Source organism: Xyrauchen texanus, chromosome 27 (assembly GCF_025860055.1).
Source record: "Xyrauchen texanus isolate HMW12.3.18 chromosome 27, RBS_HiC_50CHRs, whole genome shotgun sequence".
Lineage (NCBI taxonomy): Eukaryota > Metazoa > Chordata > Actinopteri > Cypriniformes > Catostomidae > Xyrauchen > Xyrauchen texanus.
In genome coordinates this window covers 27,012,032-27,037,834 of record NC_068302.1, presented here as the reverse complement: position 1 = coordinate 27,037,834, position 25,803 = coordinate 27,012,032, and the positions used below count along the sequence as shown (strand labels likewise).

General features: G+C 37.2%; 2 protein-coding genes across 3 annotated transcripts in view; one reads left to right on the top strand and one right to left on the bottom strand.

The window, feature by feature from the left end:
* The window catches only part of cep104 (centrosomal protein 104), a 43,380-nt gene extending 29,838 nt beyond the window's left edge, over window positions 1-13,542 (bottom strand). For both annotated transcript variants that reach the window (XM_052094738.1, XM_052094739.1), the window contains exons 1-12: window positions 13,510-13,542; window positions 12,743-12,892; window positions 11,953-12,126; window positions 11,466-11,604; window positions 11,311-11,373; window positions 8,164-8,240; window positions 7,900-8,080; window positions 7,459-7,614; window positions 6,664-6,876; window positions 5,583-5,789; window positions 4,171-4,338; window positions 2,592-2,765 (exon numbers count right to left, since the gene is read on the bottom strand). In XM_052094738.1, coding sequence (XP_051950698.1) covers window positions 2,592-2,765; window positions 4,171-4,338; window positions 5,583-5,789; window positions 6,664-6,876; window positions 7,459-7,614; window positions 7,900-8,080; window positions 8,164-8,240; window positions 11,311-11,373; window positions 11,466-11,604; window positions 11,953-12,126; window positions 12,743-12,855 — 1,665 coding nt within the window. In that variant the 5' untranslated portion in view covers window positions 12,856-12,892; window positions 13,510-13,542. The remainder of the gene's footprint in view (window positions 1-2,591; window positions 2,766-4,170; window positions 4,339-5,582; window positions 5,790-6,663; window positions 6,877-7,458; window positions 7,615-7,899; window positions 8,081-8,163; window positions 8,241-11,310; window positions 11,374-11,465; window positions 11,605-11,952; window positions 12,127-12,742; window positions 12,893-13,509) is intronic.
* Window positions 13,543-13,803: 261 nt separating this feature from the next.
* On the top strand, window positions 13,804-24,076 carry lrrc47 (leucine rich repeat containing 47). The gene is made up of 7 exons (XM_052094574.1): window positions 13,804-14,405; window positions 15,129-15,602; window positions 15,750-15,866; window positions 19,892-20,007; window positions 20,754-20,856; window positions 21,554-21,643; window positions 23,016-24,076. Exons 1-7 carry the CDS (start codon window positions 13,824-13,826, stop codon window positions 23,235-23,237), a joined length of 1,704 nt encoding a protein of 567 aa, XP_051950534.1. The 5' UTR covers window positions 13,804-13,823; the 3' UTR covers window positions 23,238-24,076.
* Window positions 24,077-25,803: the final 1,727 nt, after the last annotated feature.

Below are 25,803 nucleotides of genomic sequence, written 5' to 3'. Positions count from 1 at the left end.
CATCATGGTTTGAAATCATGCATGGCACGGAAGGTTCCCCTGCTTAAACCAGCACATGTCAAGGCCCGTCTTAAGTTTGCCAATGACCATTTGGATGATCCAGAGGAGTCATGGGAGAAAGTCATGTGGTCAGATGAGACCAAAATAGAACTTTTTGGTCATAATTCCACTAACCGTGTTTGGAGGAAGAAGAATGATGAGTACCATCCCTAGCATCATGCTTTGGGGGTGTTTTTCTGCACATGGGACAGGGCGACTGCACTGTATTAAGGAGAGGATGACCGGGGCCATGTATTGCGAGATTTTGGGGAACAACCTCCTTCCCTCAGTTAGAGCATTGAAGATGGGTTGAGGCTGGGTCTTCCAACATGACAATGACCTGAAGCGCACAGCCAGGATAACCAAGGAGTGGCTCTGTAAGAAGCATATCAAGGTTCTGGCGTGGCCTAGCCAGTCTCCAGAACTAAACCCAATAGAGAATCTTTGGAGGGAGCTCAAACTCTGTGTTTCTCAGCGACAGCCCAGAAACCTGACTGATCTAGAGAAGATCTGTGTGGAGGAGTGGGCCAAAATCCCTCCTGAAGTGTGTGCAAACCTGGTGAAAAACTACAGGAAGCGTTTGACCTCTGTAATTGCAAACAAAGGCTACTGTACCAAATATTAACATTGATTTTCTCAGGTGTTCAAATACTTATTTGCAGCTGTATCATACAAATAAATAGTTAAAAAATCATACATTGTGATTTCTGGATTTTTTTTTTAGATTATGTCTCTCAAAGTGGACATGCACCTACGATGACAATTTCAGACCCCTCCATGATTTCTAAGTGGGAGAACTTGCAAAATAGCAGGGTGTTCAAATACTTATTTTCCTCACTGTATTATGAAATAGCTCAGCATTGCCTCACATGATCACAGGGTTTTTTTCCTGAACAACAAGTCTAGCAACCACATTGGCAGCATTTTCATTGTTTTGACAGAGCATAAGTGGGTAAAAATTCTACAGGCAACTGGTTTGTTCCAGGTTTAAAACAAGTTAAGCTTAAATCAACAGCTTTCCTGAAATAATGTTGATTACCACAAAATAATTTAAACTCATCCCTCCTTTTCTTTAAACAAAAATCGAGGTTACAGACAGTGAGGCACTTACAATGGCAGTGAATATGGGCAAAATTGTGTAGCTTAAAAAGGCAGAAATGTGAAGCTTATAATTTTTGTAATTTAATGTAATTTTTCTTACATTAATTCTCACGTTAAAACTCTTATCATTTGAGCTTTAAAGTTGTTTATATTGCCGTTTTAGGGTTTTGCAATGAACATGTAATATTGGATATAACTTGACAAAGAAAAAGTTAGAAAGTGAATTTATCACACTAAAATCATATTAACGAGCATATTATTTATGTCGTCAAGCTATACTTTTGAAACAGTCAGTATTTTAATATTTATGGACTGACCCCATTCAATTCTGTTGAAAGTGCTTTACTGGAACCCATATATTTGATCTATTTAAAGAAAAGGGACCATGTTGATAGTGAGGTTGTTATACCATGATAATGCATAAGCCGCTGTAAAAGCATGGAATGAGGAAACAGTCATTATAATTTATGGTGTTGTCAGAACAGGTATGTTTATGAAATTTTATCTGATGAAAAAGACTGAAATGAGGAAATTTGACATAAGAATTACTGCAAAATAAAAATTTCAGGCATGCTTTCATACTTGAGTGCATGTCTATGGGCTTCCCAGCACATTTAAAGTACCTTCAAGTCAGTCTTCAATCCCAACTGTCAGTAAAGATTCTCAGACATTTACGACATCACAGAATGCCTTTGAAGAGTTGTTTTAGTGTCGCCTGACTGACAGTAGTATATAAGAGACTCTTCAATTACAGGAACTTCTCAGTCCAATTTCCTTGGTATTTACCTGTAAACTTTTCAATTTATTTGGAAAGTACAGTATGTGTACAATAATTTTTTGTAACAAAGACTCACTATGCCCAATATTGTTGCCATTGCAATCACACAAAGCATTTTAGCGAACAATTGATATTTCCAACAAAAATAAATTCATTAATTTGGATATCATGTATATCGATAGTCGAATGTACTGGTCAGGCCGATTAATCAGCCAATATTTGGCCATTTTGCAATTTTCCTGACTGATTAACAGAAGTGTTAACATTCCCTTGTGTCGGTTCCAAAATCGATACATTTGTCAATGGGTTGACAACACTTTTGTTTTCACGTTTTATTTTATTAAAGTTAATGCAAATTTGAGTAAATACTGCATAAAATAAGTGTTTAAAAAAATCCACACTATTACACATTACTCCAAAATCCAATTGTGATTGATCAAGGCCATGATCACTCTTATTCCGGGATAAATGTTTAAACATAGATGAAAAATAGTTTAAATGGGTTTCATTTTTCAAAATTTCAAGTACTGTAGTACACTAACCCTAACTGAAGAATCACCCATACATTTCAACAGCCTACAGGGTTTGTTGTTGCATTGGGTGTTCAATCTACAGCTGTGTATTCCAACACTTTTTTGAAAAAGATTTTCAGGACAGGAAAGCCTGCACAAACCTGTATGAAGGTGATGGCCAGTGTTCTAAGTCTCAGGGCAGAGTCTCCAGTCCTAAAGAGCAGATTATTCAAAGTCTGTTCCACACAGTGACTGATCTCAGATCTGCCCAGCTGATGGGCAGGAATAAACTCACTCAGAATCATCCGAAGCAGTTTAAGGGATGCCTGAAACACCTGAGACAGGACACAAACAGACCATATACAAATATATATATATATATATATATATATAAACACACACATTCACATACAGTACATATTTTTTGTGTCACATGCTGTGATTTATTTAAACACGTTTCCCATTTGTATAAATATTAGTTGTTTCAATAAGAGGATACAATTCCTCTAATAATTTTTTTTTATATGAGTGTTGGCATATGAGAGTTGGGTCCGTAGTGCTTATGATCTTTTTCTTCAAATAAGAATCTGTTTACCCAATACAAATGATTATCAAACCAAAGTAATGTGAATTAATTTTCAAACAAACTAATTGATTAAAAATGTATGTATGAATATTGTCCCTTTACTTATATCATATGTGGAAATTTTTCCAATTTTAAGATGTAATAAACTGTATAAGAATCCGGACAAAACCTGCAACACATGGTGCTCGATCGTCAAGTGGTCAGCTAAAACACACAGTTAAATGCTGTGCTGTGTTTGTTTAGCTAAATAACGTTGGGAAGAGTTTAGTCTCTGGAATGTATCCAGGAGTGAGCACATTGCTCAGACTCTCAGAACAAACATTTAAAAGAGTTTATAGATGCAACACTGAGGCCACAGACTTTCACTGTGTGATTAATCTAAAGAGTGACAACACAATAAAGACACAGCTGTCACATCATGGCCACAAAAATAGATGCCCTATAAGAAAGCCTGAGAGGCAGAGAGAGATCAACTGCAAAGCATTATTGAGATTTATTGTGGTTATGTAAGAGTTAATTTTGTTGTTAAACTATTCACTTTTGAAGTCTATACAGTCAATATTATGCATATACTCTAGCCACTAATTATACATGATGATATACTTTGATGTTGGGATAGGAGTTACTATAATAATTAAGAGTCATGTCATTAACAGTAAGATTAATTTTTAAAAGAGAACTCAATGCATTGCCCCTTTTAAACTAAACTCTAAACTAGACCTTGGACATTACACAAGTGTTTTACTGTGCAGCAAATGATGAATAATCATCATTCTACAGACCCACTGGAGTCTACTCCTGGAAGCTCACTGTTAAAAAAAAAAAAGTCAGTCCTCTCATAATTTCCATGGAACCCATGACTGCGTTTACTCATGGGAGAGATAAGCCGGGCTTTATCCTTCATTTGTAGCTGTATCACTTCTACAGATAAACCACAATACTAGACAGAACACGACACCTGCTAAACACTCAAAACTATCAGCCCCACTGATGGTGCCATTCTGTCTTTGGCCTGAAATGAAACTGAAAAGAAGGGAACATGAGAGAAATTAGAGGGAGAGAGAAAAAAAACTAAAGAGACAAAGAGAGAGAAAGAAGGGGACGATACAGACAGAAAGAGAGACTGGGTAAAAAAAAGAATAGAGATCTCATACGGATGAAACTTTATCGGTGAGAGCTTTCTTGCAGAGGAATACAGCTGCTCGCGTCATGCTCCGCAGTTCTGCTTTTGGGGTTCCGGGTGAAACCTCCAACAATTTCTTGTAGACTCCCAGCAAGGCATCCTCCCTGTAGGTCCATGTCTTTGAATAGGCACCTGCCACCTTAAAGAGAAAGAGGAGCTGAAAATGAGAATCACTTCCCAAAAACAGCACATAAACTGTATACATCAGCTGACCATTTGACCTTTATCAGAGTTGGTCCAGGGCTGAGAGATTGTAAACAATGGTTTACAAATAGATGGTGATCTCGGGGAAGTGTTAAAAAATTAAAGCAAATTTGATATAATTCCAAACTAGGTTTTCTGGACTAAGGAAAAATCCTTGTTCTTTTGAAATAAAAGACTAATTCGCTAAGAATGAATTGCGCCTCGTACATTTCCATGTGCCGTCTCAGCTGGTTTAGTGCCTGATTCACTAATGGAATTATGCAGATCAGGCAACAGCACAAACACAGCCACAAAATTGCTGATGAACATAATTTGCTATTCCGATCTTGCGGGACAATTCTGCATAATATATAGCGGTGGATGCAGCAGACCACCGTTATCTAAAACACTTTGGCAGGACTGATAAACATCACTGACTATTATGATCCAGACACCTGAATCATCTCTTTAACATGCACTTGACTACACCGTGCATATTAATATTTGCCAGGTTATAACACTCTTCTCCATCATTTGATAATTATTTGATGAATTTCAGCTGATATGATCGATAGAAAATGTACACAAACATCTTTTTGAAATAAAATACATTTTACCACCTGCTTTCATCCAGCTGTAGTAGTGCAATCTAAATTGCGGTAGGCAATTTTTGTGAATAGAGGTGGCAATGAATGACTTAATTTACATCCTCAATACGCAGCATAAAAAGATCATTTATTAAAATTAAGCTGCAAAGATGCCTTGAAAAGGTCATGGGAAATGAGTTCATCACTTGCTGTATATATATAAAAAAAAAAAGATTTAGGACCTCTTTAATAGCTCTATAAAAGGCTCCATTCTAACGCTAGCCATGCACTACACACACACACACACACACACACACACACACACACACACACACACACACACACACACACACACACACACACACACACACACACACACACACACACACACACACACACACACACACACACACACACACACACACACACACACACACACACACACACACACACACACACGGAGGGGAGAGAGGGGGAATGGGATAGGGATATGACATAGTCTGTTGTTTACTGTGTTTGACCTTTAAACAGTTTATTCAAATTAATAAGGGTACAATGATCACCAACTGCACAAAATCAAACAGTTGGAAGCAGTATATTCTGTGTGTCTCACCAGACTGTCTCCATAGATCTCAATAGGCAGACTGGCCTCTCTCTGGGCTTTCTCTGTGAGGGGTTCTGGCTGTCCTGTGACCCCAGGGCTGTGTGGGGTGGTTGAGTCTGTCAGAGGGGGAATTTCATCGACCTGACTGACCGGAGGCTCACTCGATCTCTTCCTAAAAGAAGGTAGAGGCCTCTCGTCATAAGGAAGGGAACTGATCTGTGGAAACACACACACACACAAACAAACTTTATGATCACTCTTCTTATTACAACACTGATCCACTGTCATTTAACACAAGTTTAAGTTGAAATGTGTAACTTTTTACACTGTTTACATACTTTCCCCTACCCCATCTTAATGAAGAGTGAACTATAAGTTAGCCATTCGTAGGTTTATTTCCCCACAAAATTTAAAGAATATGGCTCTGTGGCGATATTAAAACTTTACTCTGTATGTTTGAGCATCCCAATAAGCCCAAAACAGCAAAAATGGCTACTCTACAAATGCTGCAACTTTGGGGAGAGTGTATTCCGTATTATTTTGCAGTTAAGTTTGATGACACAAGTGGTGCAAAAATTAAACTTCATTCAGCACAGAATTAAATGTCTCATACATCATAACTAAAAAGTAAGCATTAATTTGTACTTTTTGTAAAAAACTGTGTCTTACAGAAATGTAAAACAGGGTGTTGTTTGAGCAGTCTAGAGGTCAGTCAAATTCTGTCTTAACAATCGCTATAGAGTTTGGGGTGGACCACCTGAGCAGCAGGGGCACAGAAATTACACACTTCACCTTTAAATCTTTTAAGTAAATGTTGAAACATAAAACCCTCTGTGGGCTACATTGGCTAATGCAAATCCCTGACAAGCCCAAAAAGCCACACACATGCTCAGATATGAAATCTTCAAAGACTTGCCTTGTGTCAGTAAAGATGGAGCTGGATTATTTCACTAGTGATGATGAGCTACATTATGTTTACAGCATTGGCCAGGCAAATAATCTTTCATTATGTCAGATAATTGAGGCTTATAGCAGAGAATGGTCTTGAAACTAGAATTTTGCTCAGTTTACAGTTTATATCAAGACTTACATCAATCTTGGGCACGTGTGGAGGAGTCAGCGATATTGGAACAACTGTGTGTTTAGGGCTAGCTGGTTTTGGGGTGTCCTGCGCATCAGTCTCCTTCACATCTTGATTCTGTTTCTTCTTCCTGGGTGAGTCCTCTGGACAAGATGTGGGTTTTTGCATTCCAGCTTTTGGAGAGAGAAATTCACCATCGAAAACCTCCACAATTTTTGGGATCTACAGTATAAAAATAGTATAGAAAAATTACACATTTCAAATTCTTTATTTTTCATTAATATTTATCAAAATATTGAATAATTAGCATTATAAACCAGTGAAGGGAAAAATGGGGCAGAAAGAGAAGTGTTATGAAAGTCTGAAAAATCTCAACAGATTACGATCTTCACTCGCTGATTTTCTCTCCCACACAGACAGTATAAACAAAAGCCTTCACACAGAGCAAATAATGCTTTGTCGGAGCACAGGGGACGATCACAGCACATGCTCCTGGTTAAGTCAGTCAAAAATAGGGACTACGATGCTTTGTCCTGGCCATTTATTTTCTCTTGTATAAATATATGTCATCAGACATGTAAGAATTAAGCAACTGATCTCCGAAGAACAAGCACAATCACTTGACCTGTATGAAGGTCAAGTATGAAGGTCAAATTACTAATCTTACTGGAGCTAGGGTCCTCACAACACAAGAGTTTATTCATGGCGTCGAGGGATAAAAAAAAAAAAAACAGAATAATGGCAAACAAGCGGATGGATGGATAGATGAAAAGCAGGAATATGGATGGATGGATGGATGTATACCTGACTGATGTCCAGCAGGTTGTGGAGCTCCAGTTGCTGGTAGACTGTGAGTCTGTAAGCATCCATTTCCTCTTTCTTTTGCTTCGCTGTGTCATAGTCCTCTCGTTCTATGGCACTGTGTTTCTCCACATCATACCGCCCCAATCGCTCTCCCACCTTAACATAAACAAAATAAACATGGGAGTAATGAGTGCTTGTTTAACACTGATCTAATGTCTTTAAGAGGAAACTTTTAATTTAGCCAGTAATTACTGCAGGGCTATAATTACCATATAACTCAAAGAGCGCAACAGCCAACACTCCTGGAATGCACGTGTATACATTTCAACTCCCTCTGCCCTGAACTCCAGATTCATAACTCATCTTAACATATCATTAATATACTAGACGTTAAAACAAAGAGGGACCCAAAAGAAAAGTAAGAAAGTCATGAAGGCAAACCTTTTGCAAGTCTGCAATTGCTTGTTTGAGTATTTTCGCCAGATCGAATCTCTCCTGCCGAACCATGTCCTGTTTTTTCTGGTCCAGTAGACGAATGATATGGGCCACTTCAGGATCCTGATACATGTCGAATGCCAAATCATCAAGTGGCGAGATAGATTCACATTTATAACTCGAAAGCCTAAAAGACAACAACAATACACAAAGTGTTTATGTGGCAAACAGAGAGAGGCATGCACAAAAACAATGCATTTCAGTTTTTACCCTGTGTATGTGCCATCCAAGGCTGAGCTGTATTGGCTGTTGTTAAGATATTGATCAATCAGCTGAACACGGTTGAGCTGGGGAATAACAACAAAGAAAAGAAAGATGTTGTTGAAAACAAACAAGGGCACTAGCAAGCCTATACAGACCAATTCTAAATGCGATGCCCTCACAACAACACATCACATTACGTGAATCACTCTGGTCAAATGTTTTGGGCAATTAATAACTGGCCAATAAAAAAAGGTTAAAAAAATATTGATTTCAACATTTCAAGTTATTATGACCAGAGACAGAGCCCTAACACAAAGAGATTCCAGCCTGGACAGAGAGAGGGATTAGAGATTAACAATGCAGAGATTGTTAGCAAGGTTGGAGAGGACTAGAGAGAGAAAACAAAAAGCAGGGGGAAGACAAGGTGAGTGTAAGAGGAGAAAGAGAGTGATTGAGAGAGCAAGAGAGGGCAAATAAGACAGAATGGGATATGGGGGAGGCTGAGACTGGATATATTGATGAGTGATACGATTTGAGGCTGTGGTGTTCTTATAGTGCTGAATTATAGCTAAATGGTATGTTAATGTAAAAGAGGATACCAATGCAGAGTCGGAAACATTTCTGACAATTGCATCTATTTGCTAAATAAAACAACTCAAGCAACAGGCATACAATTAAAAAAAAAAAAATTGATATATATATATATATGATACATACACACTCACCTAAAGGATTATTAGGAACACCTGTTCAATTTCTCATTAATGCAATTATCTTATCAAGCAATCACATGGCAGATGCTTCAATGCATTTAGGGGTGTGGTCCTGGTCAAGACAATCTCCTGAACTTCAAACTGAATATCAGAATGGGAAAGAAAGGTGATTTAAGCAATTTTGAGCGTGGCATGGTTGTTGGTGCCAGACGGGCCGGTCTGAGTATTTCACAATCTGCTCAGTTACTGGGATTTTCACGCACAACCATTTCTAGGGTTTACAAAGAATGGTGTGAAAAGGGAAAAACATCCAGTATGCGGCAGTCCTGTGGGCAAAAATGCCTTGTTGATGCTAGAGGTCAGAGGAGAATGGGCCGACTGATTCAAGCTGATAGAAGAGCAACTTTGCCTGAAATAACCACTCGTTACAACCGAGGTATGCAGCAAAGCATTTGTGAAGCCACAACACGCACAACCTTGAGGCGGATGGGCTACAACAGCAGAAGACCCCACCAGGTACCACTCATCTCCACTACAAATAGGAAAAAGAGGCTACAATTTGCAAGAGCTCACCAAAATTGGACAGTTGAAGACTGGAAAAATGTTGCCTGGTCTGATGAGTCTCGATTTCTGTTGAGACGTTCAGATGGTAGAGTCAGAATTTGGCGTAAACAGAATGAGAACATGAATCCATCATGCCTTGTTACCACTGTGCAGGCTGGTGGTGGTGTTGTAATGGTGTGGGGATGTTTTCTTGGCACACTTTAGGCCCCTTAGTGCCAATTGGGCATTGTTTAAATGCCACGGCCTACCTGAGCATTGTTTCTGACCATGTCCATCCCTTTATGGCCACCATGTACCCATCCTTTGATGGCTACTTCCAGCAGGATAACGCACCATGTCACAAAGCTCGAATCATTTCAAATTGGTTTCTTGAATATGACAATGAGTTCACTGTACTAAAATGGCCCCCACAGTCACCAGATCTCAACCCAATAGAGCATCTTTGGGATGTGGTGGAACAGGAGCTTCGTACCCTGGATGTGCATCCCACAAATCTCCATCAACTGCAAGATGCTATCCTATAAATATGGGCCAACATTTCTAAAGAATGCTTTCAGCACCTTGTTGAATCAATGCCACGTAGAATTAAGGCAGTTCTGAAGGCGAAAGGGGGTCAAACACAGTGTTAGTATTGTGTTCCTAATAATCCTTTAGGTAAGTGTATACACACACACACACACACACACACACACACACACACACACACACACACACACACACACACACACACACACACACACACCATTAAAACCACCTGCCTGATATTGTGTAGGTCCCCCTACATCGCCAACCCGCATCTCAGAATAACATTAAGATGCTATTCTTCTCACTACAATTGTACAGAGTGGTTATCTGAGTTACCATAGTCTATGTCAGTTCAAACCAGTCTGGCCATTCTCTGTTGACCTCTCTCATCAACAAGGCATTTCCATCCACAGAACTGCCTCTCACTGAACGTTTCTGGCACCATTCGGAGTAAATTCTATAGACTATTGTGCATGAAAATCCCAGGAGATCAGCAGTTACAGAAATACTCAAACCAGCCCATCTGGCACCAACAATCATCAATGCGATTATCTAATCAGCCAATCGTGTGACAGCAGCGCAATGTTTAAAATCATACAGATACGGGTCAGGAGCATCAGTTAATGTTCACATCAGCAATCAGAATAGGGAAAAAATGTGATCTCAGTCATTTGGAGCGTGGCATGATTGTTGGTGCCAGATGAGCTGGCTCTAGAATAGAATGCTATTCTGAGATGCGGGTTGGCGCAGTTTTGGCGGCACAAGGGGGACGTACACAATATTAGGCAGGTGGATTTAATTTTGTTGTTGATCAGTGTATATATATATATATATATATATACTATTATTTTATATACACACACACACACACACACACACACACACACACACACACACACACACACACACACACACACACAAAAAGTAATAATCTAAAAGTGGCTGTGCCTTACAATGATTTTACCTCAGTCAAAGTTTGTAGTAAGGCATGACGCAAAATTGATGGCAACAGCAATATGATAAAATACAAATTTGTGTAGGCTGTTTTTTTTAAATAGCAATAAATGTAGTATTAATGAAGAATCCAACTAATGTGGAGTCCTTGGTGTGTTTATCAGCTTCCAATGTGGCTCATCCAATCAGATTTTAGAGCTGAAACTATGTTTAATAATTAGGGATGTATGAAATTCACTTTTGGTGAAGTTTTGGGATGGGATAACAATTCATGAAAAAATTTATAAAGCTAACAGAAATTCTTCGTTATGTCTTCTGAGTAAACATTAGGAACAGAATACCATCGCAACCTGGTGGATTTGAGGGGTAGCACTCCATTACCTAAACGGTCACTTACCGATGAGCCAACATCATTTGCATCCACAGGGTCCCCTAAAATATTTAGGGCCACCAATGCAACCTATAATTTAAGAAAGAAGGTGAATAAAACATGACATAGACATGATTCAAATAAGCAAACCAACCCCAATTCCCATAAGAATCTGTTTGTACCTGATTGTAGATGTTGTACTGATTTGCATGGTTTCTGTGAAAGGTGAGCTTCAGGTAAGCCCCCACTGCATCTACATGAACTGATTTCAGCTCTCTCGCTCTGAAACTGGTCTTCTCATTGTCTGAGAGAGACACATACCTGGACAACACATCGCATTCAATAAAGTAAGATTTGCAAGCTGAACATAATGCAGCATGAGCATATTCTTCACAAGTAATGAATAAAGAAAATTACAGATCCAGGATTTTTATTTTTTGGTTAATTAAATGCATAACTGTTACAGTTAAAAAAAATATATGCACTTCTCAGAACATCTGAAACATTAAATAGGGTGATTTTTGACAGCTGGCTAAAATACTACACATTACACATATTGCTTCAGTACGTAATACTAAATAAGGACTCATTTAGTGTCATTTAGTGACCATTGTGCAGGCTTTAATAGTGTCCACAGAGTGGAGCAGGGATGTTTAGGCCTTTTCTCACCCCAGTCTGTGGAGCCACTGATCCTGCTGGGGTGAGGTGGGCTCTGGCAGTCTGTCTCCAATGTGGAACTCAATCTTGGACGAGATCATGTACTGATGGGCCAGCAGCTGCAGCTTCCTGATGCGACATCTCTCCACCAACTGCAGAGTAATTTCCTGAGGGAATGGACAGAACCTACAGACAACATTAATATTCAAAGTAAAATTTTCAGAAGAAAATGTGAGTGGTGTTATATACAATAATAATAATAATAATTATGAATGAGGGACGCATTCACAGCAGGTGTTCCAGATGTATATTTTCAGTTGATTTGTTTGTTGTGTTTAAAGCTTTATGTGTTTAAGCTTAAAGTAACCCTTTCAAGTGATTTAATAAGAAAAATTTAGAACATTTTACCAAACAATTTGGGCAAATTAGCTTAAGAAAAGGTGACTTAAGCTGAAAAGGTGAGTAGTTTGCATCCCTCAATAATAATAATAGTGATGCTTTGCTAAATTAAGCACCAATTATTAGATATTCATTAAAGTACATTTTCAGAACAGAAAATATTTTTTTATTAAAAAGGAGAGTCATCGTTTAATTGTTTAATTGTACTATCAATTTCTCCCGTAACACATTCAAAAATATGAGTAATAGCCTTCATTATGATCTTTGGTCAAATAAACCATGAATACACCTTAAATACAAATGAGAAGCTTTGACCGCAAGTTAATGTTAATCAAAATGGAAATTTTTATCCTGGTTACAGACATCAGGATTATACTGGACCTTGTATTTAGGATTCACTAACCTAGTGGATCTCCAGCCATTGATGGTGGGTGCGTGGACCATTAGCTTTTTGGCATTGTAGTTTTCTTCATGACCAGACCAGCTGATCACAGTGAAGCCTATCTTATGAGGCATCTCGTTCCTGAGCTCTGATGGGCATGTGGACAGAACTCTAAAGGAAATATCACAAAGCACTCCTCCTGACACACTGACATAATGCCCAAAACTCCAATATAACATATATAAACTGAAAGAAACAACTTGTAATTTGGGCAGCATTCCTTTACATGTGAACATTAGGCTGTGTTTTGTGTTCAGGTGTGCTTAGTTCAATTCTTTAAACTGGGATCACACTACCCTTGAACTAAAGCAAAATATAACATTTTTAAGATAACTATTTACAAGAGAACAGTTATTAGACAATAGCAATGTAATTTATTAATGTTTTCAACACCATGCGAGGGATTAGACAATATTTTCTAATAAATTGCCAAATTGAGAGCAACCTGTCATAATTACAGATAAGTCTCCATTTAAAGCTTATTTTCAGAGGTTTTCTGCATATCATTGTGTTTATCATAACAATGTTTGTATTTTAAGTAGTTAGCGTTAAGAGTGTAATCTGGCTAACCACACTGTTTACGAGAACGTTAAACTCTTTCAAAACAGCAAAAAATATCTACATCGACCAATTCAGCCAGATACTGCTCAGAATAAAAGCCCGTTATAATACACTCAATGCTCAGTATTTGGCAGAATTCAAAATAAATTTTAAATGAGTTAGTTTACCCAACAACAGCAGCTGGCACTGTTCATCTCCATAACCACCGTTTGACAACTGAGACCTTTGCGCATGCGCAGCTCTCCTAAACCGAAAACGATGCTGGTATTTGTAGTTCTTTAGAATTAGTCAGATTAGAGACTGACGTATATTAGCCCAATTCAGCGAAATTAATTTAACAGTAGTAATATGAAACTTCTCAAAACCATTCCAATGTTTTCTAATTTATTTCAAATTCAACAGGAAAATGTATAAAAAACAAATTAGCATCTTCTTGAACTCTTCCGGGTTGTATTCCAGTTCCGGGTTGCGTTGGACAGCAATGGCTTTAGAAAACAGCTCATTGAATGTTTGGCCTGAAATAGAAAAGGCAGAAAAGGAGAACAGACGTGAACTGGTTCTTCAAGGTTCAACGATTGACAAAAAGATCCAGAGCGACGGCGGAATTCACCCGCGACTGTATTCCCTCGCGCTCCTGAACTACCTGGAGATCAGCCAGTGTCCCAGTCTACATGAGATCAATGAGAACATCAGACACCTGTCTCATCTACAGAGCTTGATTCTCTGTAGGAACAAGCTCACATCAGTCCCGCAGAGTATCGGAGATCTGAAAGCGATAAAAGTCTTGGATTTGTCAGTGAACCAGCTGCAGGCTTTACCTGAGGAAATCTGCGCGCTGAGCGAGCTCAACACTTTAAATGTCAGCTGTAATAGTATCACTGCTCTGCCTGATGGTCTGAGTCGGTGTGTGAAGCTCGCCAGCATCAATGTGTCCAAAAATGCGGTCTCTCGGCTCCCTGAGGACTTATGGTCCTCCAGTTTGGAGCTCCTCAGCAGCATCATCGCGTCAGAAAACGCGATAGAAGAGCTGAGCAGTGAGGTTCATAAACTGACAGCTCTGAAGGTTCGTTATACCTATTTTTCGTGCTAAAATGAAGTACTGTAAGTAAAGTGTAGTACTGTGTCAAGAAAATGTCCTGGTCCTACTTTACCTCAAAAACAAATGAAACAAAGTAGAAATGTTGCTGTATATTTTAAATGATGAAGAGAATTGCATAAAAATAAAGTCTATTTGTAGGGCATTCAAAAAAGACGGTCGTTATGATATTCTCATTATTGAAATATGGGAAAAAATGCTATAGGCATATTATTTATATTGTAAATATTTATACATCATAGTAGTGCTCCATTGGTACTGAAAAGCATTGTACAACAGTATAATTACTGTAAATACAGGAAAAAAATGACTTTGTTACAATTATGTTAATGAAAATCATCATTGAAAACATTGGTAAAAAAGTAAAACATCTGGACTCATTGCGGTAATGAGAATTGCAGGGTAAACTGTGCTTAAGTGACCTGAAAATAATGTCATAATACATGCTTACATTGTATTTATGCAAATGTTAATTTCATATAGTGTTGTAATGATTTGGGTTGAAATATGACCAGGACATTTCCTTGACAGGTTTAGTGAGAATCACCCTATTCAATTATTTGTGACTTAATGAAGTAATTTCAATGATTGTGGGTGGTATGTTATGGTAATGTTGTAGGATATTCATTTACTTATTTCTTACAGCATTATTAGAGCTTTTTCATGCATCCTCTCTGTCTCTTGTCTCAGGTTTTAGATCTCTCCAGCAACAAGCTCCAGGAGCTTCCATCCGAGCTGGCCGACTGCCCCAAGCTAAAAGAGATACATTTTAAAGGCAACAAGCTGAAGGACAAAAGGCTTGAGAAGATGGTGAATGGCTGCCAGACCAAATCAGTGCTGGACTACCTGAGGGCAGGTGGGAGGGGGAAAGGGAAAGGGAAAGGCAAGCAACAGGATGGCGAGGTGAACGAGAAGGTAGATAGTGGCCGTAACGTCTCCAAGAAGAAAAGCGCTGCAAAGCAGAAGGGCAAAAAAGAGGCAGGTGAAGTGGATGAGCTTAATCAGATGGTTGTGAGAGTTCTGCATGTGTCAGAAGCACCCACGGCTGTTACGGTGAAAGTTTCCCCAGGTGCAAAAGATGTCCGGCCATACATAGTGTGCTGCATCGTGAAAGGCATGAACCTCAGACAAGGGAATGCACTAAAGAGGTTTCTAGCTGCTCAGGTAGGGAAGGTTTGAATTGGTCAACCTACAAATATCTCAAACATATTTGCATTTGGTTATTTGTTTCAATCTTACATAAATGTTAGTATGTTACCATTTTAATAAGCAGTAAAAATTATTGCTTTTCTCTCTCAAACCTGTTTGCAGACCAAGCTTCATGATGAGATTTGTGCCAAAAGGACAACTGCAACCATTGCGACTCATGACCTGAGCTTGCTAAAGGCCCCTCTTTTATATGATGTCAGGCCACCAGATACACTGAAGGTATGAAAGGAACAGGGGTTAAATTGGGCTAGAACGCCATTCCAACACCTTCGATTCAAAGAAAAAATGGCAGCTTGTTTGTCAATCCATTCCATTTTGTGTATGCTTCGGTCCATATTGCACTTATTATTCCATTGCTTGTTTGATCCATTTGACAAATTCTGTCTAGATTTAGAGAGTGTACTTGCTCATAAAAATACTTTCAAGATCATTGCGTTAAGCATTATGAAGTTTTATGTCTCAGTACAAATTAAGGATGTGCACGAGTACTCATAATCCGAAGTGACAGCAATGATGGATCATGAAAATGATGATGGATCATGAAAATGCGTGGCGGGACTTTTCACTCAATTTAAAATTCAGTGTCAACTATACACATGTCAAAGAAGGGACTAATTTTTCATTTTGAGATTGATTATGTTGTGCCTTTCAGTGGTACCTTTACATAGTAACCAAACTGTTAAACAACGTTGCAATCAAGTGTGTAGATTCCAGAGGGGATAAAGGTGAGGTAACACCCCCCCCCCCCCCATATTTATATCATGATCATCGGAAACATGTAAATGCTACTATTTTGGAGGTACGATGAAGGGTTTGATACTATGAACAACATATGTACATGTATATATATATATATATATATATATATACTCATCCACACACACACACGTTATAACATTATCTATAAAAAATATATATGTATAGCCTATAAATATTCATGCAAACCATTGTTTCAACAAGCTACGATGTGTATGTTTTCCTGTCTATTTATATATACATGTTATGCTTAATATATTTCACTGGCATTTTATCTAAGGTACTAGTAGCAGTGAGCCGGGTTGCTTAGCAACCATTGTAGGGGGTCCTAGAGGAACTGCTGTTTTAATGTTGCCTTATACAGTCATTCAGGTTTCATCATCAGCCAGATATATAAAAAAAATGTCCTACTCTCCTCTGTCTAAAAGAAGTCTACTATCCTGCCAGAAATATAGACAGGAATACACTACAGAATGGCCTTTTATTAAAACAAGTCAAATCTCTGACTCGCATGCCTACTGTGAATATTGCCAGATTGACTTCTCAGTGAAACACGGTTGACGTCACGATTGCATCGTTCATGTAGGTACAAAAAACGATTTGCTAAATCTATAGAAAATCATAAATCTATGCGTGAATTTGTAGTGAGTACAGGCGAAGATATTGCATCGATAAAGGCAGAGACACTTTTTGCTAACTTTATTGTTGAGCACATTCTTCCAATTGCTATTTCGGATCATATCGGTCCACTTTGCAAAGCTGCATTTCCAGACTCGAACATCACCAACAAGTACGGATCAGGCCGCACAAAAACCACTGCCATAATCGAAACCCTCAAACGACATGTCAAAGTCTTTAGCCTTGGAATTATCGCTGGGTTATTTTTCATTGGGCACGGACACAGCAGTGACACAACCAGTCAAGAGAGAACATTTAATTTACTCAACAGAAATTTGGAGAAATGTAACATCCCATGGCAACAATGTGTGAACTTATGTTGTGATAATGCCTCTGTTATGGTTGGAGTTTACAAAGGGGTTGCAGCGTTTGTGCGCAAGGAAATTGAAAATGTATATGTACAGGGATATCCTCGCCACTCGGAACACCTTGCAATATCCAGTTTCCAGTATATCCAGTACAAAATCCAGTTTCAGTGTGCTGGTGAAGGTCATTCTGGTGATCCTAGTGACAGTGACAGTGACAGTCATTCTGGTGACAGTGTGTGCTACAAGATGGTGTTTGTCTGCTTAAAAAATTCAAACAAGATAAGTGGAATTTAAAACCAGAACACATTAATACAGTAAATACCAAAAGATCAGGTCCAGGATTTGTTATACTCAATTGCATTTCAAATACTTATCCATCCAACAGACATTTAATTCAATTGAAATCCAAAGTACTTGTAGTTCAGAATACAAATATCAAGTGACATGCAAATAATTCAAATTAAATACAAATTGTTCAATCTTTCTTGATGTTATATTGTTTGTTATTTTTGATAGTTTGTAGTTTTATTATTTCAGTCCAGAATTGATTCTTCATTAGGTGAGCAGCTAGCAGCACCTGATCATGAAAAAACCTCACCAGGTAATCTTTTTACGGGTCAGGTGCTATTTTTTTTATGGCAGACTACTATTTTTACTGCAAGTGCTACTATTTTCCACTTTCAGAACTTTGCATCTCTGCCTTGGCTGCAATGTTAGCGGTTGTTGTGGACACATGCCAGGCGAGTTCTTCCTTTTTAAACAACGAGATGGAGCACAGCTGAATTTAACAGAATGCAGTGTCTTCAAAACTATTTTCACATTAACACGGCGTTTTAAAAACGCAGTGGTTATTGCGTCTCAAGTCAAGTCAACCGCAGTTTTCAAATACTCCAGATAGCAAGAACCTTTGGGCCAAATGTTGAAGTTAGCTGTCACACGTGGGCCAAAATTTCACTATATATATTTTGCTAAAGCTTTAGATTTGGAGTGAATTGTCTCTTGGGTCATAACTGGCTTTGAGGTAGATGGCCCAGATGACAACACAAAGCTGAGAACCATGTGTGGCCTGGCTATGGCAAGCCATGGAAAATGTTGACTTGTGGTTAACATATGGTGTATACTTGAAAAAACACATGTAGACTAGTCAGGTGTGGGAGTCCACACCTCAGCCTGTTCAACAATGTCATTGGTTGGTCTCATTGTTGTAGCATCTTCTTTCAATTCTTATTGGAGGAGTGAAACTGTCACTGCAGCAGCAACTTAAATACTGGACAGTTGCCATTTTTCCCACTCTTTTTTTGTTTCTCTCTCCTCTCTCCTAACAACTGCCATCAAGTAGCTTCAAGTAAGTGGATTGTTGGCATTTTAAAATCCTGTTACTGATATTCAGAAAATTTAAAAAAAATTATCTTTCTTTTTTTTCCAGGTCATGTGTAGATGGTGTGTTTTTCAGGTTATAAAGAGTGTCTGATATGTGACTAATTCACAATGATTGTGATTTAATTTTGTGGTTTTTATTTGATTTATTTGCATTAAATTATTGAGTAGGCTTGGTGTTCTTCTAGTTAAATTCTGGGAGAATACTGGCATTAGACTATCAGCCTCAAGGGCCATTAAGCCTTAACAGAACTCAGTCAAACAAGAATTAGGTAGATAATTATGGTAACTTGAAGGAAGAGCAGAGAGACTCTCTTTATGAGCATTCTTTCATTGAGTACTTGTGGAGTACTTACTTCGTGAACTCGAGAAGACTAAATGACCCAAATGCCCATCCCTAGTAAAAATATAAATCTCTCTCCCCAAAGCCTCATCTTGAGACACATGACGGATTTTGCTCTTTGCGTATAAGGTGTTTATTCTCACATTATCTGTAAATGTTTCAAGCCTTGCACTTAATTTTCTAACTCTAAAACAAAATCAAATAAAATATACAAGACTAAACTGGCTATATGAGACACATTCATATTCAAACCTTAATTTGGTTCAATTAAACACACTTTATATTACACAGTAATAGCAGTTTGCAGAGTCTGCAAAGACGTTATTGTGTAACTCTTGAATCAGAGCACATCCACTGGTTGCATAACAGTCAAACAGAGAAAGAACAATTAATATTTAATAAGTGTTGTCAACATGTTTTTTTATGTATGGCAGGAATCTGGTTTCGAAGCCACCAGCTGATTAATGACACAGAGAAGTCCCATAATCATCAGTTTTTAATAATAAATGAATCGTTCTTATTCTTGGTGTTTTCTTTTGTGTTGACTTTGAATTCAGCACCTGTCTCCGAGGCCACTGGCAATAGGGCAGTATGATATTCTCAGAATTGCTTGTTGCTTTTATACACAAGAGAATAGACTGTGCAGTACAAAGCTACTCAACACCTGGCAGAGAACATTGTGGCTCTGTTGTGGCTTTTCCTGTCTTGTTTCTATATAATCATTAAGAGCTTGGAAAGTGATGATGTTTATGAATTGTGGTGTATTTTGAATGTGTGTGTAGATTGTTCCTCTGGGCCGTAAGGAGATAAAGGCAGCTGAACTCTTGAGGCACCTGCAGCAGGAAGCAGATGAACAGAGAAAACAGAAAAAACGACAAAATGTTTCAGGACTCCACAAGTGAGAGAATAATAAATTAACATTTAATGCCTGATTATATTATATTAAAGGAATAGTTCACCCAAAAAAATATATTTTTCCCCTCATAATTTACTCAACAAATCCCCTATGACTTTCTTTCTGTGATTTACAGTATGACACACAAGCCGCATGGACCATTTTTACAATAAAGTATTTTTTTCTTTTTTAAAACTTAAAAGCGAGTTTCTTTCAACTGCCATTGTGTTGAGGAGATGGAACTGGATATTCATTATTTTTCCTTTTAGCATTTAACACCATATAGGAAGACATTTGGAAGATATGCGGTGGGTAAATTATGATACAGTTTTAATTTCTGGGTGAACTATTACTTTACCTATGACAATTATTTATAAAAAAATAAAGACAGTTGTTGTGTGCTGACAGCTTTAAACCGAAAAGGGCATAGTATTTGAAATCAAAGAAAGCTGCAGATTTTGTGCCAAGTTTGTGAAACTAACTTTGTTCCCAAATGCAATGCAAAAGAACCATGTCATGCTCCATAATTACTTTATTTAGCATGTGTACCCTGGCTAAGTGAACTGAAAAGTACCCCTCATTTGTCAGACATCTAACCTGTTGTCGTGGTTAATTAGTGTAACTTCAATTGCGTAAATGCATGGGCTGCACAGAACATAAAGTGCAAATACTGAGCTGTGACACAGAACATTATTCATTTTCCAGCATTTCTTTGACATCTTCCTGTTTTATTTCATTCTTCATCACAGATACCTCCAGCTACTAGATGGGAAAAATCTCTACCCTTGTCTGGTTGACGCAGAGGATCATGTAATTTCATTCCCACCAATCACAAACAGCGACAGGACAAAGGTAATCCAAATAATATGGTGGTGGGGGGATGGGGTAGTAATAAATCTGGTTATTATTATTACAAGCGGTAATTCCAAATGTATAGTATTATTTTCCATAATTGATCTGGACATACACTACTGGTCAAAAGTTTCGAAACACTTACTCAGTCTTTATTATAATTTTATTTCACATTTTTAATAATAGTAAAGTCATCAAAACTATGGAATAACATAAATGGAAATATTGGAATTATGTTGTGACTAAACAAAATCCAAAATAAATTTAAACTGTGTTATATTTTAGCATCTTCAAAGTAGTCACCCTTTGCATAGAATTGTACTCATCATAACATTTTCTCAACCAACTTCTTGAGGTATCATCCTGGGATGCTTTTTAAACAGTATTGAAGGAGTGCCCATCTATGTTGGACACTTATTGGCTGCTTTTCTTTATTATTTGGTCCAAGTCATCAGTTTCAAAAACCTTTTTATTTATTTTATTACATTTTAGTTTTGTAATGAAATAATGGTGGCACAATTATATTTTTGTCTATAAAACTAATTTCAAACATTTAAGCATACGAGTTCAGATAAAAATATTTTGAAGATTATGAGAAACATTTCAGTCAAGTGTTTCAAAACTTTTGACTGGTAGTGTATGTTTCACATTTAAGAATAAAACTTGTGAAGGCTTTAAAATGCATTTCTTTCTGTAGATAAAGAAGACCACGCGTGAGTTGTTTTTAGAAGTGACGAGCTCTACTAGTCTTCAGATCTGTAAAGATGTCATGGATGCACTGATAATAGTAAGATCACCTGATAACAAGCATTTAATTTTGTGTCTCTGATTGTGTGTGAACTAATATACCAGATTCACTTGTTTGGTCTATTTTTGGTTTATTTTATTCAACAACACACAAGAAATTGTATGACAAGAAAACTTAAATGGAACTAAGCTGTCAAAATAATAATAAAAATAAAAAAAAGTCTTCGAAGCGTCTGTACAGTACATGACATTCTAGCAGTGTGTGGTTTTTTTTTTTTTTTTTGCATTTTCACTTAACCTGAATGCTACTCATACTCAAGAAAAAAAGGCTTTCTCAAAGTCACCAGAATTTAATGCTTTGTTTGGTGTAGTTTTTGAAAAAAATTCTCCCGGGGGAGCATCTCTCATCATTTATTCACCCCCGTGTCATCCTAGATGTGTATGACCTACTTCTGCAGAACACAAATTAAGATTTTTAGGGGGAAAAAACTTTAAAAAATCTCAGTTCTGTAGGTCCATATAATGCAAGTGAATGGTGGCCTTTTGAAGGTCCAAAAATCACAAAAGCAGCATAAAATTAATCCAGATGACTCCAGTGTTTTAATCCATGTCTTCAGAAGCGATATGATAGGTGTGGGTGAGAAAACGATCAATATTTAAGTCAAATTTACTATAAATCTCCACTTTCACTTCCAAATGATTACATTTTTTTTATTTTTTGTATTATTTAATTCTTCATGCATATCGTCACATACTGGTTGGGGCTGGTCAAAGGTGGAGATTTATAGAAATAAAGGACTTAAATATTTATCTGTTTCTCACCCACACCTCACTTCTGAAGACCTGGATTAAACCACTGGATTTGTCTGTATTACTTTTTTGCTGCCTTTTAGTTTTAGGAGATTCAAATTTCTGGTCACCATTCACGTCTTGCATTGTATAGACCTACAGAGCTGAGACATTCTTCTGAAAATCTTTGTGTTCTGCATAAGAAGGAAAGTCATACACATCTTGGATGGCATTACTAATAATAAAATAAATAATAATAAAAAGACAAACGAATGTGTTTTATTTACTATTAATAATAAATTGTATATAATAATAATAATAATAATAATAATAATAATAAAATATAAAGAACTAATATAATGTGTTGCCAACTAGTTACTGTAGAAAAACCACGGTACGGTCTAACAGAGTACAACAGTTTCTTTCCTGAAGCTTTCAGCCTCCTCAATGTCCTGGCACCTACTTCCATCACAAGGAATGACTGGACTGTTGCAATGAGATACTGGCAACATAAAGTTTCATACACTACAGTCCTGACTCCATCTATCAAATTCTGAACAAATCAAGAAGACCTCCTAAAAGACCATTTGAATGTCTTTCTAAATGTTTTTCTTCTGTTTCAGAAAATGGCTGAACTGAATAAGTTGACCTTTGACCATAAGGAGGATGTTGGCTCAGACGAAGAGACTGATACAATTTCAGGTCATCCTGTAGAGGACCTGACCTCCCCTGAACTGACCATTCTGCAAGTAAAGGTCATGGATGTGGAGGGAAACCTTAAAGTGGTCTACCCATCAAAAACTGACCTGATGTCCGACATCAGCAATCTAACAGTCATCCGATAACCATATTGCAAAATGTACTGAATGCAAACTCTTTCCATAAAGTTTTATCTATAAACACAATGGCTGTCAAAACATTATATTTAATGGTTCTTATTAACAAAGTATATTTTTGTGGTAACTGGTTTAATTGCATGTATGCAAAAATAAACATAATATACCTTGTCCATACCAAATAACATGGATATTTTGGACATTTGGTGCCTGTGGAACAAAACGTTTTTGCCTCACTTATAGTATAATTGAATATGAATTAGTCAATTCATCCTTCTCAATAAAATAAATGCATTAATTTCCCTTGTTTTCACTGAATCTCTGTATGAGCTTTAGAATGAAGGTGACTGACACTATAGGAAGTCTATTTCCTCTTCAGATATTTACACACCTACTTGCTGTTTATTATTACCATTTTCCACACTTTGGAATACTAGTTAAATAATGGAATAACATGAATGGAAGCATTGTGATTCTAGGCTGACCATAACATTAAACAAATCTAAATTGATAAAAAAATTTATCAATTATTTTAGCTTCTCAAAGTAGCCACTCTATTCCTTGAATACTACTCTGCACACTCTGGGCTTTCACTCTCAACCAGCTTCATGAGATGCCACCTGCATGTGTCTTAAACCGTACTGAAGATGTTCCCATGTATCCTGAGCACTTTTTGTCTGCTTAAATGAAGTCATTGCCCTTACATAATGGAATTTGAGAACTTTTGCAAACAATTTAATTTACATTTATGCATTTGGCAGACGCTTTTATCCAAAGGGACTTACAGAGCCCTTATTACAGGGACAATCCCCCTGGAGCAACCTGGAGTTAAGTGTCTTACTCAAGGACACAATGGTGGTGGCTGTGGTGTTCTCGAACCAGTGGTGCCTTGTGGCATATGTTTTTGGAAAGCTCTGAAATAGTAGAATAAAACCAGCCATTATGTTTATGTTGCTTGTATGCCGTGTTTTAATTTATAACGTCAGGAACAATAAAGAGAACATAAAATATCACATACCATTACTAAAATCATGTCTGCATGCAATGTATACCTTTTGTCATTATTGTGTTTGCATGTGGAATTAGTATTTTATCTACAATTATTATTTTTTATTTGTTTGGAGAGGCTTTTGGACACTATGATAAATAATTTTGAATTTGTTTTTTGTTTTTTTGTTATAGTATGAACGCTTTGTCGTATCAACACAAAATATTTCTCAGATACAGTTGACATGATTGGAAACAAACAATGAAATACAAAGTATTTATGTATTTTGTATGATGTATTTTCAACGCGCGGCTTTACTCTATCGCGCGTGCGAGCATCAATAATGCGCGCGGATTAATGGCGTTGAAATGCCTTCATAATGATGAATACAATTATGAAACAGTAAAAAGGCTTATACATTTTTACATTGTTATTATTAACAATAATCAACATTACCCAAAATCGAACCTTTTTATGCAGCTTTGGAGATTTATGACAAGAACACGTGAAATGTTCGTTTAAAATTATTCTGACAGTCAAACTAAAAATAAATGGCATAATGACTAAACATCAATAGGGATGTGCACTCTCCGTGTGACAATGACCGTCATCCTGTGTTTGTAACGTTTGTTGGAGTTCGGTTTGTAAATTAGCCTTACAGTAAGCCTACAATTTGAAATTAATCGTATAATGTAATCATGCCTGCTAAATCACACACATCTGAATGATCATTCGTGATGTCTTGAGCTCAAAACGCACTTACAAACACCAACAAGTGTTTCAAATAACATCCGACATGGATCTGATGTGGATTCCGATCACAGAATGAAGCAGAATTACATTCATTCATTATTGAGTTATATGTGATGATTAGGCCTACTCTTACGCAAACTGTCATACTAAATATAGTTTATACTAAAACAAATATCAGAGACCGCTTAGACAAATCGTCTCATGTGCTGAGAATGTGCTAACGTGCCAACCATAAAAATATAAATCATAAAAGTTTAAGAACCACTTCATGGTCAGAATTGCGACCTTTTGAATCACGCTCGCGCCAGAGAATTATTGCACCTCGACCTAAAATGCCCCGTTCGACTTTTCCGAGACCCTCTACTCTTCCCTGCGGAACACGGAAGCTTGATCTCTGACCCACTTTCTGTAGATCTGAATTTCTTGAATTTTAGAATATTGAATTTGGTGTTCTGAATTTGTTATTCATCTTGAAAACTTGAAGATGTATTTTTTAAAATGGGATATTTACAGTGTAAGAATTCAGAACCAAAAATTTGCTGTTTGAAAATACATATTTGTAAAATTGTGCCATAAAAAAACAATTCAATTTGGTTAAATATGAAATGTCCAGGATTGGAGTTTAAAAAATTCAAATTCAAACCTATTTAAAATACAATGTAATATTAAATTTGGCAAAATCACACTTATAATTAAAATTCAAAAGTCTATAATTCAAATTTACACAATTCTAATTCAAATTGTTTTGTCGTATTTCTGGCTCCATAACACTGGAGATCGGGTACGGTCCATGTGCAGAGAATTTTATTGGAAGGATCAAACTCACAGTCAAGG